Source organism: Ursus americanus, chromosome 17 (genome assembly GCF_024610735.1).
Source record: "Ursus americanus isolate L20-20 chromosome 17, mUrsAme1.1.p, whole genome shotgun sequence".
In the NCBI taxonomy this organism is placed as follows: domain Eukaryota; kingdom Metazoa; phylum Chordata; class Mammalia; order Carnivora; family Ursidae; genus Ursus; species Ursus americanus.
In genome coordinates, this window is record NC_142143.1 from 49,582,835 (window position 1) to 49,599,100 (window position 16,266).

The 16,266-nt window shown below is 40.4% G+C and overlaps 1 protein-coding gene across 1 annotated transcript in view; it reads left to right on the forward strand.

The window, feature by feature from the left end:
- Window positions 1-16,266, forward strand: part of GNS (glucosamine (N-acetyl)-6-sulfatase) — a 60,913-nt gene that overhangs the window by 12,235 nt on the left and 32,412 nt on the right. The window contains exons 6-10 of the mRNA XM_045789663.2: window positions 712-879; window positions 2,556-2,638; window positions 3,843-3,961; window positions 6,338-6,441; window positions 13,367-13,468. Coding sequence (XP_045645619.1) covers window positions 712-879; window positions 2,556-2,638; window positions 3,843-3,961; window positions 6,338-6,441; window positions 13,367-13,468 — 576 coding nt within the window. The remainder of the gene's footprint in view (window positions 1-711; window positions 880-2,555; window positions 2,639-3,842; window positions 3,962-6,337; window positions 6,442-13,366; window positions 13,469-16,266) is intronic.

Sequence of the window (16,266 nt, forward strand, 5' to 3'; positions counted from 1 at the left end):
TAGAGTAAGCAGGGGAAAGGAATAGTGAGATGGTGAAAGGCAATTGATGCAGTCAGTCCGTTGAGTTTAGTGATGGGAATAAATGAAGCTATAAATCGACTAGAACAATTAAACACATAGCATGTATGTGGGATGCTTTCATTTTCATAATGTATCTCCAGATAAGCAAATGAAAAATTGAAGTCAATATAAATTAAAATCCTGGTGTGATGTATTTGGATTTAATATTATTCATTTAGCTTAGCTGCTTTAGTTGGCATAACTTACGATGTCTACAGATTAAGGTAACTTAATCCACCTGTCCCACTGTGAATTAGATTGACTCTCTTTTATGTACTTTAGGGTGTCAGAGGCATAGTCTAAGCCATATTAATGCAAGCTAATCCTTAAAAGGCCAGATTACTGTTTCTCTCCTTACGGGAGGCATAACAATTTTTAGATCGTGTAAAATCACTAAGATCTTATTTGCTTTCTTAGGATGGTATGTTTTTCCATTTCTTTAAATAAGTATTGCCTAAAACCCAAATAGTTGTTCCAACAACATACTTGTAAATAACTGTAACATAGATTGTGTTAATATTAAGATCATTAAAATTGGTTTAAATTCTTAAGATTGATTAAAAGCTAATATGACCGTCTACCTCCTGTATATCTGAGAACATGCATCTCTCAAGTCCTGAGTAGAAGATGACCGATCTTTGTATATCTCAGGCTAATATCTCTTTGGGCTTCCTGGACTACAAGTCCAACTCTGAGCCGTTCTTCATGATGATCTCCACACCAGCACCTCATTCTCCTTGGACAGCCGCACCTCAGTACCAGAAGACCTTCCAGAACGTCTTTGCGCCAAGAAATAAGAACTTCAACATCCATGGAGTGGTAGCTTCCCCTAACCCTTGAATTAAACCACACTTGATATAAGAAACTGTATATTATCTTGTTAGGGAGCCTTTGAGCCATGTAGTTGGTTTTCCTTACAGATCTTTTAAAGGTAATTGCACCTGTCTTGAGTATAATAGATAGCATAAACATGCTTCAGAAGTGCAGATAAGCTTCCTGCCACACATCCAGTTAGCAGCTAGAGAGTCCACAGGAAGTATTAAAGAAATGCTCTTTCCTGACTGCAGGCTCTCCTGCTAATCTCTGTGCTGGCTCTCCTACGTGGCAGTGGTAGTGGCTGAGACACGTTCCGTGGGGCTGAGCTAGGCCTGCAGTAGCTCCCGTGGGTGGCCCTCACCAGACCTGAGGCATAGAAAAGAGGGGGTGACATAGTGCAATGTGATTGGAAAGGGAAGTTAAATGGAGAAATGAACGAGAGCAGGGAATATAATTAAGGGCCATAACTTAAATATTTGCCCCCTTATGCCAGTTACTCACACTTCCCTTGGCACAGAGGGTAGGCTGTTCACTGGTTCAAAGGCAGAAGTTCTCTACTGCCTCGTCCCTGTTGCCCAGAAATCTTAATTGCTGGCGAGGTGTGGTAGACAGAATGAGTCTTGGATTAGACTCAGCACTACCACTTTCGAGCTAAGTGACCTGACTGTGAGCAAGATACTTAACTTCTGCTTTTCTATCTAACGTGGGAGAAATAGATAAGTAAAGTTGGAGGTCTTGATTCCTCATGCAGCCGCAACGTGGATTAAAGAACATAGAAATATTCAGCACGTTGCTGGGCACATTGTAGGCAAGTGCTTAAGTAGGATCTTTAAAGCTGGGAGAACTGAGTTTTGAACTAGAGGGCCATTCTCTATGTTCCTAAAGAAGTTAATAGAGGTTCCCATGAGCAAGTAAGTTTAGAAATTTTAACAAAGTCACTTTGTTATAGAATTTCTCAGAGTTATTCCTGTTCCAACATGATTTTCCAACAGGAGGCTATGCTGTATAACGTTTCTCAAACATGTTAACTAAGAACCCTTGGAGGCTGACAGTTTGAGAGATGGTAACTTAGGGCTTTATGAGTAGAGAGGAGAGAATTAATGATGTATGGGAATGTTTTTGTTTTTTAAAACTGTGAGTGCTTTATTTAAAAGAGAAGAACCCTCTAGATTTGGGCTTGAGGTTTTAGGAAATTGCTGTGATGAGATTTCCACAAGGTTCAAGGATAATCAATATCTTGGGTAGGAAAATAGAGGATGATAGAATGATGGCTTTTTAGGGCAAAACTTATTGGAAGGTAAAGTTAATATTTACCCATTTGTAGCTTGGATAGTAGACCCAAAGCATGGACTCAGTGTTATAGTTTTAGACTCCTTTTAGCCGGTAGTTTCCCAATATCTTTCACTAAATCTCTTTGAATGCTGGTTAATGTTGCTAACAAGGAGCCCAGGCCTTCTTTCATTAGGGAGGTACTGGGAAGAAGCTAAAGAATGAGTGAGAATCTATAGAAAGTGTTTTTAGGAACACATGGGGCAGGGGACAGGAAGTCTGAAGTTCCTTAACTGCTCCAGTAAGTTCGTTTTTGCTGAAGTATAAAATGCTCCTTTTCATTATGTATTCTAGTAGCTTATTTGATTTTAGCGACTTGGTCCTAACATTTTTTTTCTTTTAAATTTTAGAACAAGCACTGGTTAATTAGGCAAGCCAAGACCCCAATGACTAATTCTTCAATTCAGTTTTTAGATAATGCATTTCGGAAAAGGTAAGAGCTACTACTTTCTCAATCTGGGTGGTCTTTGAGGACTTTCCAAATCAGCCCATGAACAAGGGACTGCACATGTGGTTATCTTTGAGACAAAATCAAAAGGTAGCAAGCTGATGGGAGAGACTCTTTGATTGGGGGTCTGCTGCCCCAGAAGGTGTAGGAGATGGTCTTTGGACCTCAGGACTAATAAAACAATTCATTTTTAAGACTTGTTAAAACATAATTGCAAACTGGAGCCATTTGGTAAAAAAAAAAAAAAAAAAAAAATTTCCCTGTGTCTGAAGAAAAGGTCAGTTTGTGAGAGATCAGGCCCAATATTTGCATAAGACCCAAAGGCTTAGACTAGAGCAGAATATTTGCCATTGCTATTTGGAATTTCAAGGAATTTCTTTAAGTCAGTTCTTAAAAATTCATTACACTCTCTTAAGATGTATTTAGATTATACCAGGAGCTAGCAAACTTTTTCTGTAAAGGGCCAGAGAGTAAATATTATAGCCTGTTAGGCCAGACAGTCTTTGTCACAGTTGCCCAGCTTTGCGGTTAGAGTAAAACTAGGCAATATGTGAATGAGTGAGCATGACTTTGTTCCAGTAAAACTTCATACAAAAACAGTGAGTTGTTTAATGGATACAGAGTTTCAGATTTGCAAGAAGAAAAGGTTCTGGAGATCGCTTTGCTGTGTGAATATACTTAATACTATTGTTTGTACCCTTAAAACGTAAGATGTTAAATTTTACATTGTGTGTTTTTTACCACAATTTAAAAACAAAAACAGTGAGCACACTGGCCCATCGCTATAGCTTGCCGACCCCTAGTTTAGACCCTTAAATGTTGCTGTAGCATGGGTCTATCTGAATTTATCTGTGCTAATCAGTACTGAATTGACAGCTTTCCCTTCCAGTTGTTTCTGCTCTCATCACCAGTATAATAAAGCTAACTGGTTATTAAAAGCCTCATTTATTTCTTTGGAAACAGTTAAATTTGGAATGAACTAATTATGTTCTGGGATTTTCTAATCCTTTTTTTTTTTTTTTCAGTGAGGGGTCTGAGGAAAGGAAGTTTGGGATTTGAGCTTTTGGGGAGCGTGTTTTGGGGGCTTTGGGTGGTTTTGTTTTGGACTCTGCTCCTGCTTTTTTGGCAAGATAGCATTCCTTCAGCCGTTGTTTCTGAAATCCTATTGTCACCCTCTGTATATATCCAGATGGCAGACTTTACTGTCAGTTGATGACCTTGTGGAGAAACTGGTCAAGAGATTGGAGTTCAATGGGGAGCTTAACAACACATACATCTTTTATACCTCAGACAATGGCTATCACACAGGTAAGGGGCAGACTGGGGTATTCCTGTGGCTTCGATGAGGTGCCTTTCCTTTTTCACCCAGTCAGTAGCACTAGCAGGGAGCTCTGGGCCTGTTGTAGCAGTGGACAGGCCAGAGGGGTAGGTGCTGCCCTCAGGACCCCCCTGGTTAGAGGGTCAGCTCATTCGCACATGGAGAGATCAGGTTGCATTATTTGCTGTTTCACGTGCCAAATTACATGACGTTCTAGGAGTTGGGAGCAGAGAGTGAGCTTTCTAGGTTGGAGGCAGGCTTTAGGAAAAAGGTAAGAAACTGAACTGGATTTATTTTTTTTTAAGATTTTATGTATTTATTTGAGAGAGAGAGCACAAGCAGGGAGAGCAGTAGGAGAGGGAAAAGTGACGAACAGGGAGCCTGATGCGGGGCTTGATTCCAGGACCCTGAGATCATGACCTGAGCCGAAGGTAGCCGCTTAACTGACTCAGCCACCTAGGGCCCCCGAAACTGTACTATATTTAAAGGGCAAGTAGACCTTAGAGACTAAGGGTAAGAGATCTTACATCGAAAGACCAAGAGAAGATTGTCTTGGAGGAAAACCCCTTTCTTGTGAAATTGTGAGATAAGTTTTATTGATTTGTGTGTGTGTGTGTGTGTGTGTGTGTGGTTTTTGTTTGATGTTTTGTCTTTTCAAAACTATGTATGAGTCAGCCCACATCCTTGACTTCCCTTTCTTCTACTTGGATTTTCTGAAAAATGAATGTCTTCTTTCTCCAGCTATCAATTTCATAAACTTGAAAACTACTAACGTGAGGCTTGGTTGTATAGGAGCAGATTGATGAGGCATTTAATGTTTTGTTGTGAAATTTTTTAAGCTCTCAAAGTAGAGACTAAAAAAATAACCTCCATTTCCAGCTTCAATTTTTCAGCTACATGTGGCCAGTCTTTTCTTCCTACCTTCCCCATGTTTGTCTTTATTTAGCTTCGGAGGTTTTTTCTTTTTTTTAGGATTTTATTTATTATTTGTCAGAGAGAGAGAGCCCAAGCAGGGGGAGCGGCAGGCAGAGGGAGAAGCAGGCCCCCCACTGAGCAAGGAGCCTGATGCGGGCCTTGATCCCAGGACCCTGGGATCATGACCTGAGCCGTAGGCAGATGCTTAGCTGACTGAGCCACCCAGGCGCCCCCAGCTTAGAAGGTTTTGAAGAAACTCCAGACATTGTGATCCTGTACATCCACACTACATTGTGCATCTGACTAGTTTATTATATATCGGGATCTAGACAAAGGCCACATGCTACCCGTATTTTTTTATGTGCCCTGAGGCTGTTGTTGCCACTAATTTATTGGGAAAAGGGTTTTTTGTTGTTGTTGTTGTTGTTACTTAGAACATCTCACATTCTGGATTTGGCTAATTGCATTCTCATGATGCCTTAACTTGTGTTTCTTTAGTCAGCATTTTCTATGGACTGGTAGTTAGATCTAGGAGTCTTAATAGAAATGGACATTTCCAGTGAGAATGCTTCCTTGGTGATACTGATATGTATTTCCTAGTACATCACTTCATGTTGGTGTCTGGTTGACCCACTTTAGTGATGCTGCTATTAGCTAATGGCTCATGGGGTGTCAGCCTGAGCCTGTCCTATGAACCTTTTGTGGCTGAAGCTTCCATTGATAATTGTTGCTTTAATCCCCTCTTCTCTCAAAAATGGCAAAATGTTGACTTCGTAACTCTGTCCTTTTGCATTTTTTTTTAAAGATTTTATTTATTTATTTATTTGACAGAGAGAGAGAGAGAGACAGCCAGCGAGAGAGGGAACACAAGCAGGGGAGGTAGGAGAGGAAGAAGCAGGCTCCCAGCACAGCAAGGAGCCTGATGCAGGGCTCGGTCCCAGAACCCTGGGATCAGGCCCTGAGCCTAAGGCAGATGCTTAACGACTGAGCCATCCAGGCGCCCCTGTCCTTTTGCATTTATTAGTCGGAATTCCTTAGAGAAGAAGTCAGCTGTTTGATTATCTTGAAATGCAGTTTATTCAGGAAAGGCCAGATAAATGTTTTTGTCCCTTTATTTACGTCCCTTTACGTTTTTAGAGTAACCTCATTCAATTGTGGTCAGGTTGAGTATCATACATAAATTATGTATTTGTGTTTCCGTACTCTGCAGTCATTGTTTTTGCTGAATTTGTCCTATCTTAGACCAAAGGAGTCCCTCTAGTCATTTGTTTAAAGAAGATGAACTCATTTCCTGCCTTGTAGTAATAAGAGACCCAAGCAATTGTAAACTTTCCATTAAACCCCCATAAATAGTAGAACAGAGTTGTTTTCATTCTTACTGTCAATTGAATGAATGTGTGAGTGACACTTCTATCCTGGCTCCAACTTTACCCTCTGTATTTTGTTTTCAGGACAGTTTTCTTTGCCAATAGACAAAAGACAGCTGTATGAGTTTGATATCAAAGTTCCACTGCTGGTTCGAGGACCTGGGATCAAACCAAATCAGACAAGCAAGGTAGGTGCCTGAGAAACTGGTGGTGTTTACAGGTAGCGCTTGCCTGAGAAAAGAAGGCTCTTCTCTGAAGAGGAGGCTGATTAGATTTCTTCTCCTACTAGGATGAAGTCTGATCGGCTTAAGATCTTGTAAATGTATTTATAAGCCTTGGAGACGCTGGTGGCCTTTATTATTTTTATTTTTTTAACTCCCGGCCACCTTCTGTTAACTGTATTCTTCCCCCCACCCTCCCATATATACATATCACATCAATATGAGTAGCTTTTATTTGTCCTTCAAGACTGTAAATCTTTACTTTGTCCTGGAGCAGTGACTTTCCACCTTGGTCCTCATCAACATCACCTTCTGAATTTGTGAAAAGTTCAACATCCAAAGTGGTTCTGATGGACTCACTTGGACTAGAATAGAGACCCAGCCTCTGCTGTTTTTCTTTAGCTCACAGATAATTCGGAGAGGCAGCCCAGTTTGGGGCCCACTATCCCGTAGATCAGAGCTCCTCGTGCTGATTCCCCTTGGGACCTGGTTAAAATGCAGATTCCGATTCTGCATTTCTGACCTCCCAGCTGATAGCTTTTGCCGATCTGACCTCACTAAGTATAAGGCTGTAGAAAGCATGTCTTCTGATGATTTTGTCCCTCTCTCTGTGGGACTCTTCCTCAGTAAAGCATTTCTGTTTTACTGATTCTCTCTCCTAGAACTCTCATAATGTACCACTTTCTTTTGTTGCCATTTCCATTTGGTTTCAGTGTCTTTTTCCAAACTTGGTACCTAATACTGAGACACTTTGTTCCTAGAGATTGTGGGCACTCTGATCCAAAACACTTTGGTCTAATGCTTGGAAGATAAGAATTGATAAGCTCTACTAGTTACGTCTTTTCTTCTCTAATAACACAATTTTAGTCCCAGCTCTGTGAGACAAAAGAGAATGAGCAAATACATCATTTAAGCTAAAATTGGAAAACAGGCCAGCCTTTCTGGGTATACCAGTTACTTTGTTCTAACTTTGGGATTTAATGTTTACTTTAAGCGTCTGTAATTCACTTCTTTTTGTAACGCTCATGATGGAATTCTGTTGAAATTCTTTCAGAAAGGTAAAATGGCCTTCATAATTTCTTTTGAGTTTTCTTTTTTTCTTTTATTTTTTTTATTTTTGCACGAGAGTGAGAGAGAGAGAGAAAGTGAGCAGGAGCAGTGGGGAGGGGCAGAGGGAGAAGCAGACTTCCCGCTAAGCAAGGAGCCCAATGTGGGACTCTATCCCAGGACCCTGGGATCGTGACCTGAGCCGAAGGCAAACGGTTAACTGACTGAGCCACCCAGGCGCCCAAGTTTTCTTTTTTTCTTAACACCTACATTCCTAAAGCCAGTCACTTCCCACTACAAATTCAGTACCCGGTAAATGGGTCTCTTTTCAAAGGAGATAGCGAGTTTGGAAGACCATTAAGTCTTCTTTTTCTAAGCCTTCCTTTCTTTCTTTGAATTTTTTTTATTTTTTTAGTTTAAATTCAGTTAATTAACATATAATGTATTATTTGTTTCAGGGGGACAGGTCTGTGATTCATCAGTCTTATTTAATACCCAGTGCTCATTACAACGCATACCCTCCCCAGCATCCATCACTGAGTTACCCCATCCCTCCACCCACCTCCTCTCCAACAACCTTCAGTTTGTTTCCTGAGATGAAGAGTCTCTTATGGTTTGTCTCCCTCTCTCCTTCCGTCCTGTTTCATTTTTTTCTCTCTTCCCCTACGATCCTCTGCCTTGTTTCTTAAATTCCACGTATCAGTGAGATCATATGGTAGTTGTCTTCCTTTGACTGACTTATTTCACTTAGTCTTAAAAGCGTGTTCTTGATCTTGGTGTTGGGAGTTGACTCAGGAGAACATGTCGGCAGCTGTGTGCATTCCTAAGGAGCAGGACTACTAGAGCCACTTCTAACCAGTGTGGAGAAGGAGGCTGAATGAGAACAGAATGGCATGTGTCAGCCAGCTGCCCATCAGACAAACTGTTCCTTTTATCTTCAAGTTAACAGTGGCATCTAAATATTAAAATCAGAAAAGTTCACCTTCTCTAAGCAGTCTAAATGAAACCTGGTTCCTAGGAGACCATTTCAACAATAATATCTATCACTTACTAAATGCTTAGCGTGTGACAGGTGCTACTCTAAGTGTATTAGCTGTATCAACTCAAATATTTAACTTTCATAGCCTTATGAGATACAGATACTGTTATGCCCACTTCACAGATGAGGAAACTAAGGTACAGAAGTTAAATGACTTGCCCAAGATAATGTAGCTATAAAATATCAGAGTCTGGCTCCAGAGTCTATCCTTAACCATTACAGTATAGCTCAGAAAATATTTAAATATCTTCTTGGGCCAGCAGGCTTGGATACACAGCACTGAGCGGTCAGGGAAGATTGATTCTTAACTCCCAGTGTCCGGAGAGCCAGATACTTTAGCTACAGTTGTCAGTGAAAGCCTCTGAGGCATTTGAGCAGAGACCTGGGTGTTGAAAAGGATTTAGTCCTGCAGAGGTCTGTGGGAGGGCATTCTCGGCAGAACAGTAAATGTGAAGTCACACATCTGAGAATGAGCTTGGCTTGTTCAGGGGACAGTATGGCAGCTCTGCTGAACTACTTTTACCTCTAAGTGCACCATCTTTCTCACCTCCGTGTGTGTGTATGGCTGATTGCTCCTTCTGTTTGGAATGCCCTGCTCATGCCCCTTCCACCTCACTAATTGTCCTTTAGAGCTTTGGTTTGGGGCTTTTGTCTGGAAAGTCACTACAGACCCCCGCCCCCACTTGGGGTAGGTGCCCTTCCCATGTTCTTAGCTGCCCTCACACTCACCACACCCTACTGAGTTTGTCTTTCTTTTACTTGAGTTCCTAGAAGAGAGGCACTGTCTAAGCTTAGAATACCCAGCCCTTAACATACATTGGGGGATATCCATGTTGCTTGAATGGTTATTACCAAGGTCATATATAGTAAGTGGCAGAACTAGGACTGAAAATTAACTGTGTCTGTTCTCAAAATCCGTGTGTGTGTGTGTGTGTGTGTGTTGCATTGCTCTGCTGACAGATGTAGCTTGAGAAGTATGAAATGCTCAGCCTCCACCTAGCACAAAGAGTGTCAGAGATGGTGGATCATTTGTCACCTGTGGTGGCAACGTAGTTGTCTTGGTGCCAGTTGTCCTGTGTGAGTGTCACAGGGTTATGAGTTGGACATAATAAGCTGAGCTGTCAAAAGCTGATGGCCAGGGGCCCCTGGGTGGCACAGCGGTTAGGCACCTGCCTTCGGCTCAGGGCGTGATCCTGGCGTTCCGGGATCGAGCCCCACATCAGGCTCCTCCGCTATGAGCCTGCTTCTTCCTCTCCCACTCCTCCTGCTTGTGTTCCCTCTCTCGCTGGCTGTCTCTATCTCTGTCAAATAAATAAATAAAATCTTTAAAAAAATAAAATAAAAAAAATAAATAAAAAAAAAAAAATGATGGCCAGAACAGGGCACGTTTGACCAGTGGGCTTAGCTGTGTGTTAGCTGTTGGAGAGCAGAAGCAGGTGATATGTGCGGATGCCAAAGACTGGCTTATTGAGGTTTTCTTTCCTAGCTGGAAGTTAATCTAGCTTTAGATTTGGTGGTAGAAGTTCTTCAAAACGGTTTTAAGAAAGGAAAAAGCAGGGGGAAAATGACACAGCATGATCCAGGGAAAATAGAACTGAACTGGGGGGTCAAGAAGACAACATATTGGCTTTGAGGCTGGCCAAATAAGCCTTGTTTCCCTATGTGAAATTGGGAGAATGGTAAGTGGAAAATTCTCAAGTGTAACTCCGTGACTCCCTGGCTTATTTTATAGGGAAGCTGGGGCTGAGGGGTGAATCCAGATGACGTAGCCCAAGATGTGAGGAGTCCTCTGCTTTCTTATGCGGTTCAGTGCTTTTCACTACCTGGATTTGGGGTGCTCTCTGGTGTGCTTGCAGCCTTTCCTTTGATCACTCTACATGAATTCTGTAATATCAGGGTTTAAATGTCCATTTGGAAACCAGACATATCCTCCAGAGAGCTGGCTTATTTTTTCTTCATAATTTTGTAGCACCGTCAATCTTCTAGAGCTAAAAAATAAGCAGGTCCAAGACGTGATATCCTTTGATTTCATGCCCCAGAATTTTCTAAGAGCTTTTATTTGATCAGAATATCTATATACATAAATCCTAAGAACGTCCCCAAACTGCGAGGCTGTGATTTATGAAATAATTTACTTTTGGTCTTGTCAGTGCTTTTCAGTTCCAATCCATAAATGAATCTTTAAGTTTATACTTAGTGATAAAAGCAGTACCATTTTAGAACTTCAATTGCTAGTGTTTCTAGAAGTCATGATCCTGGGCCTATAATATCCATTCTAATTCTTGTTTGTAAAAACCAGAGACAGGTAGAATTCTCTGTTGGATTCTTCCCTCATACTCCGTATCCACTAGAAGTCTCCCATATTCTGACATAGTATGCTGATTTTGAGATTCTTTACCTCTTAGTCAAACCAAAGCCTGGAAGGGAAGAGAATTTGTCCGTTATTTTTTAGGGAAAATGTGATTATTGTAGATAGCTGGGAACAGAATCCTGGGATGATGTCTCTGGTGCTTGGGTATTTGGGACAAATCTTAGTGACTCTTGATTCGTACTGAAACTTCCAGACCTTTCTCCCCATAGAGGAGACTGCCATTCGAGAGAGCCTTCCATAATATAGCTGATGGCTCTTAAGGCAATTCCTGATGAAACAGGCAGTCACCATTTTATTTTGGTGTTTACTTTTTTTCTCTTCTTATAAAACTGCCTTGGACATCCTAGTAATAACGTGTGGATTTGGCTTCACTTCATTCATATTCTAGACATGACTGAAGATCTTTCAGTCACACGTCAGGGTCTTGTTGCCTTGATCTGATTCTGGAAGTTATGTTCCTGCTTGTCTCTTCTTCCCTGCCATGCTCTCTTCCATATTCATACCACTCTTGTTGACTGTGTTCAGAGTGGCTCAGAGTGTGTTCAGACTGCCTGGGGGACTTAGAATTAGGGAAGATATCTCCTACGCTGGGTCTTGAATAGTTCCTAGAGACATTGTTTTTGTGGGTTTTTCCGCAGTGACTTTTATACTTAGTGATAGAAGCAGTACCATTTTAGGACTTGAGTTGTTAGTGTTTCTAGAAGTCATTATGATCATGGGCCCATAATATCCATTCTAATTCTTGAGTCTAGAATTAGAATCTAATTCTAATTCTCTAACTTTTATCACTTAAGTAGAAAAGTGAAGAAAGGATTGCCTTTCCCATGAGTGACTTACCACTGGATGGTAATTTCTGACAGCTCAGCATTAAACTAATTGATTCAGAGCCAAAATAAGTGTATCACTCTGTCCTCGTAAGAGCCATCATAGCTGCCAGGAAACCTGGCCCCTGGTGAACAATGCTCTGAAGATGTTTTCTCACCTTTTATGTCTGTACTTTTGGTTTTGTTTTTAAATGAAAAGTTCCTCAGGTTTTATTTTTTAATCCCCCTTTGGCCTTTCCTAAGATGGCTCTAAGTTTTCTCAGCCATCCTGAAGACTGTTATTTCCTTTCAGTACATGGTAGCTTTTCAAGTTACAAGCTGTTGATTTTGTTTCAGTTACTTCTCTTTCACTTCCTCATCTGTAAAACGGGGGGAATACTGCATCCTAGGGTCCATGGTAGGGATTAACAGAGGATAAACTGTAAGGATTGGCACAATAGGTACTCGGTAAACATTCGTTTCCCTGGTTTCCCCGGTGGATTGTCTTCAGCACTGTGAAAGCTTTCCTGGCCTGTGATTTAAGTGACTTTAGGTATATGCTCAGGTCCTGTGTAGGCCTGCACTGTCCACCACACTGGCCACCAGCCGCTGTGCCTGTTGAGCCAAAACATATGGGATAGTCCAAACTGAGATGTGTTGTAACCTTCCAGATTTCAAAGACTCGGTTCAAAAATAAAAGATAAAATCTCACTAAATTTTTTATATTGCTTACCTTTGAAATAGTACTATTTTTGATATATCAAGTTAAATAAAATATATACAATGAATTTCTTCCCCTTTTTCTTTTTACTTTAATGTGGTCACTAGACAATCTTAAATTACACATGTGGTCCCATTGTATTTCTACGGGACTATGCTGGTTTAGGTCCTAAAGAGGATTTGTATACAGAAGGAAAATAGTCTAATAAACCAAAGGAATAAGGCAAGGAAGGTATAAATGCAGGACAATAACCTTAATTTCTAGAGTGTTTATTTAGCACATCTTAGTTTTGTGCTCTTTAAGGAAACTTTGATCGATGCACTGTTGGAATGAGTTTTCTGCAGTTTCCAAAGCCTATTGCAAACATCTTTTTTTTAATCCCCCTCCTCCATCTCCTATTGCAAACATTTTTTAGTACTGTTATCACTTTGAGAAACTACAAAAAGGGCTAATATCTTCCTTGGTAAGAAACTTTCAACCTTTGAGGATTTCAAAAATGTCAGGAGTCCATTTGAAATGAAATTTAGTGAACTGTAGAAATGCAAGTTGTAAACACTTTGTGTAAAATAATTACCCCAACAGTTTCTCATGATTCATCGGACTTCAGGCAGTCCCAAAGAAGTTTCAAAAAATGTGTTTTGATCAATAACAGTATGGTTGAATAGATACATAACTTCCCAGAGGCATGTATTACAAGTCTTATAAACCTTTATGTTTTGTTTTTTGAATTATTGTAGTTATATAAATCAATCAGTAAGACCTCAGTAAGTCGGCTGGACAAAAGATAATAATAGTAAATGCTGTTTGTCTCATGGGTGGGGTGGGGGGAAGAACTTTATTATAGATAGAAAAGGAAAACCAGACCAACTGTGTTCTAGATTGCTTGTTGTTTTTTTCCCTCATTCTCATAGATGCTCGTTGCAAACATTGACTTGGGTCCTACTATTTTGGATATTGCTGGATATAACCTGAATAAGACACAGATGGATGGGATGTCTTTATTGCCCATTTTGGTAAGTATAAAGCCCTCAGTCAGGCCTGAGCCAAGATTCTGAAATAAATTCCAGGTTGTACAAATTTAAAACTAAAAATTTAAATCTCAAACTATGAAATTTGGGGAATGGAGAATAGAACTTTTCTCTTCTCTGTGGTGGGAAAGAGTCTTCTAAAAGACTGATTGGACCCTTATAAACAGATCTGTATCTTCCTTTCTTCCCCTCTCCTCCCAAAACCCATCATAAACAAAATAAGGACAGATGACAAATTGGGAAAATACTTGCAACATACAGAGGGTTCTTGGTCATAATAGATGAGTTCTTGGTCATAGATGAGTTCTTAGGTGAGTTCCTAGAAAGCAAAGATTAATATCCCAGTAGAAAAGTGGGCAAAAGAAGAACTAATCAACTCACGGAGGAATTGGAAATGGCCACAGTAAATGCAAAAAAGATTGCTCCGGTGCTGATCAAAGAAATGCTTAACTGAAGGAGGCCTTTATTGCCTACGCAACTGACAAAGATTAAAAAGATTTATACCCAAGTATTTGCAGAAGTCTGAGAAAATGAAAACTACTCAGACTGATTCATAAAAGTGTAATCAGTATGAGCTGTCGGGGGGCTAATTTGACAAAACCTTTCACTTCAGAATACAGAATACCTTAAGGGACACCTTGCTGGCTTAGAGAGTAGATGATGTGACTTGATTTTGAGGTTGTGAGTTCAAGCCCCATGCTGGGTGTAGAGAGTACTTAAAAATAAAAAATCTTAGGGGCACCTGGGTGGCTCCGTTCTTGATTTCAGCTCAGATCATGATCTCAGGGTCCTGGGATTGAGCCCCATGTCAGGCTCTAGGCTCAGTGGGAAGTCAGCTTCAGGATTCTCTTTCCCTCTGCCCCTCACCCTGCTCTCTCTTTCTCTAAAAAATAAATCTTTTTTAAAAATAAAATCTTTAAAAAAATAGAATACACACATTAAGCAGTTCCATCTGGGAATTTATTCTAAAGAAAACAAAATTAACTCAGAAATATTTGAGTACCTACTGTGTGTCTGGCACTGCACAGAGCTAAGGATCTGTGGAACAATCAATATTAAATTGGAGGGGTCAATATTAAAATGCGTTAGCTGGTTATGGTAACTCATAGGTGACTGTTAATCATTGATTTGTTACAGTTTATCATTAGGTAGTATGTGCTTCATACAAGAGAATACATGTCACTCAAATATTTAAGTTATGAAACACAAGAAATACCCAGGAACTCATCATCCCATTTAAGAACTCAAATATTCCGGGGCACCTGGGTGGCACAGCGGTTGAGCGTCTGCCTTCGGCTCAGGGCGTGATCCCGGCGTTATGGGATCGAGCCCCACATCAGGCTCCTCCGCTATGAGCCTGCTTCTTCCTCTCCCACTCCCCCTGCTTGTGTTCCCTCTCTCGCTGGCTGTCTCTATCTCTGTCAAATAAATAAATAAAATCTTTAAAAAAAAAAAAAAAGAACTCAAATATTCCCAGTCCTGGTGCATTTACCTGTATGCCCCTCCCCGTCCTACCTGTCTATCCCTTGCCTGCCCCAGAGGAGTGATCATATTCCTGAATTTCATGGTTATCATTCTCTGGATTTTATTTTTTAGTAATTATCATGTATGTATCCTTAAATTCCCTTTGTTCTATAAGAAACTGTCAGACAACTTAATTTTTGCCAATCTAGTGGGTAGAAAAGACCAAAATTATATTTGGTCCTACTGTGCATTTCCTTGTTTATTAATGAGGTGAATCATTTTTAACAGTTTAATTCACTTAATTCATATAATTCACTAATTTAAAGTTTATAGTTCAGTAGTTTTTGGTATACTCAGAGTTGTGCCACCATACCGTAAGCGAAATTTAGAACCTTTTCATCACCCCAAAAAGAAACCCCAGATACATTAGCTGTCTCTCCTCCAGTGTTCCCTCTCCCAGCACCAGGCAAGCACTGACCTACTTTCTAGTGCTATAGATTGGTCTGTCGTGGACATTTTGTATAAATAGAATCATGTATATGTGGCCTCTTGTGACTAGCTTCTTATATTGAGTATAAGGTTTTCAGAAATCATCTGCTTTGTAACATGTATCAGTATTTCATTCCTTTTTATTACCAAATAATATTCCATTGTATGGATATTCCACATTTGTTTATCCATCCACATTTGTTTATCCATTCCTCAGTTGATACGTTGTTTTCCCTTTTTGGCTATTACAAGTAATGGGGCTATGAACATCTTGTGTAGAAGTGTTTGTGCAGACAAATGTTTTCAGTTCTCTTGGGTACGTAACTACACACCTAGGAATAGAATCGCTGGGTCGTATGGTGACTTACGTTTAATCTTTTGAGGAACTGCGAGACTGTAAAGCAGCTGCACCATTTTATATATTCCCATCCGCAGTGTACAAGGGTTCAAAATTTTCCACATCCTTGCCAGCACTTGCTGTTAAATTTCTTCTTATTACATTGTAGTGGGTATGAAGTGGTATCTTATTGTGGCTTTGCTGTGCATTTTCCTAATGACTAATGATGTTGAACATCTTGTTGTGTGATTGGATATTTGTGTATCTTTTTGGAGATATGTCTGTTCAGATCCTTTGCCCATTTTTTAAGTTGAGTTCTTTTTAAAAGACTTTATTTATATGAGGGGCACCTGGGTGGCTCAGTCTGTTAAGTGTTTGCCTTCAGCTCAGGTCATGATCCCAGGGTCCTGGGATTGAGTCCTTCATCAGGCTCCCTGCTCAGCAGGGAGTCTGCTCCCTCTCCCCCTGCTCTTTCTCGCTCTCTTTCTCGCTC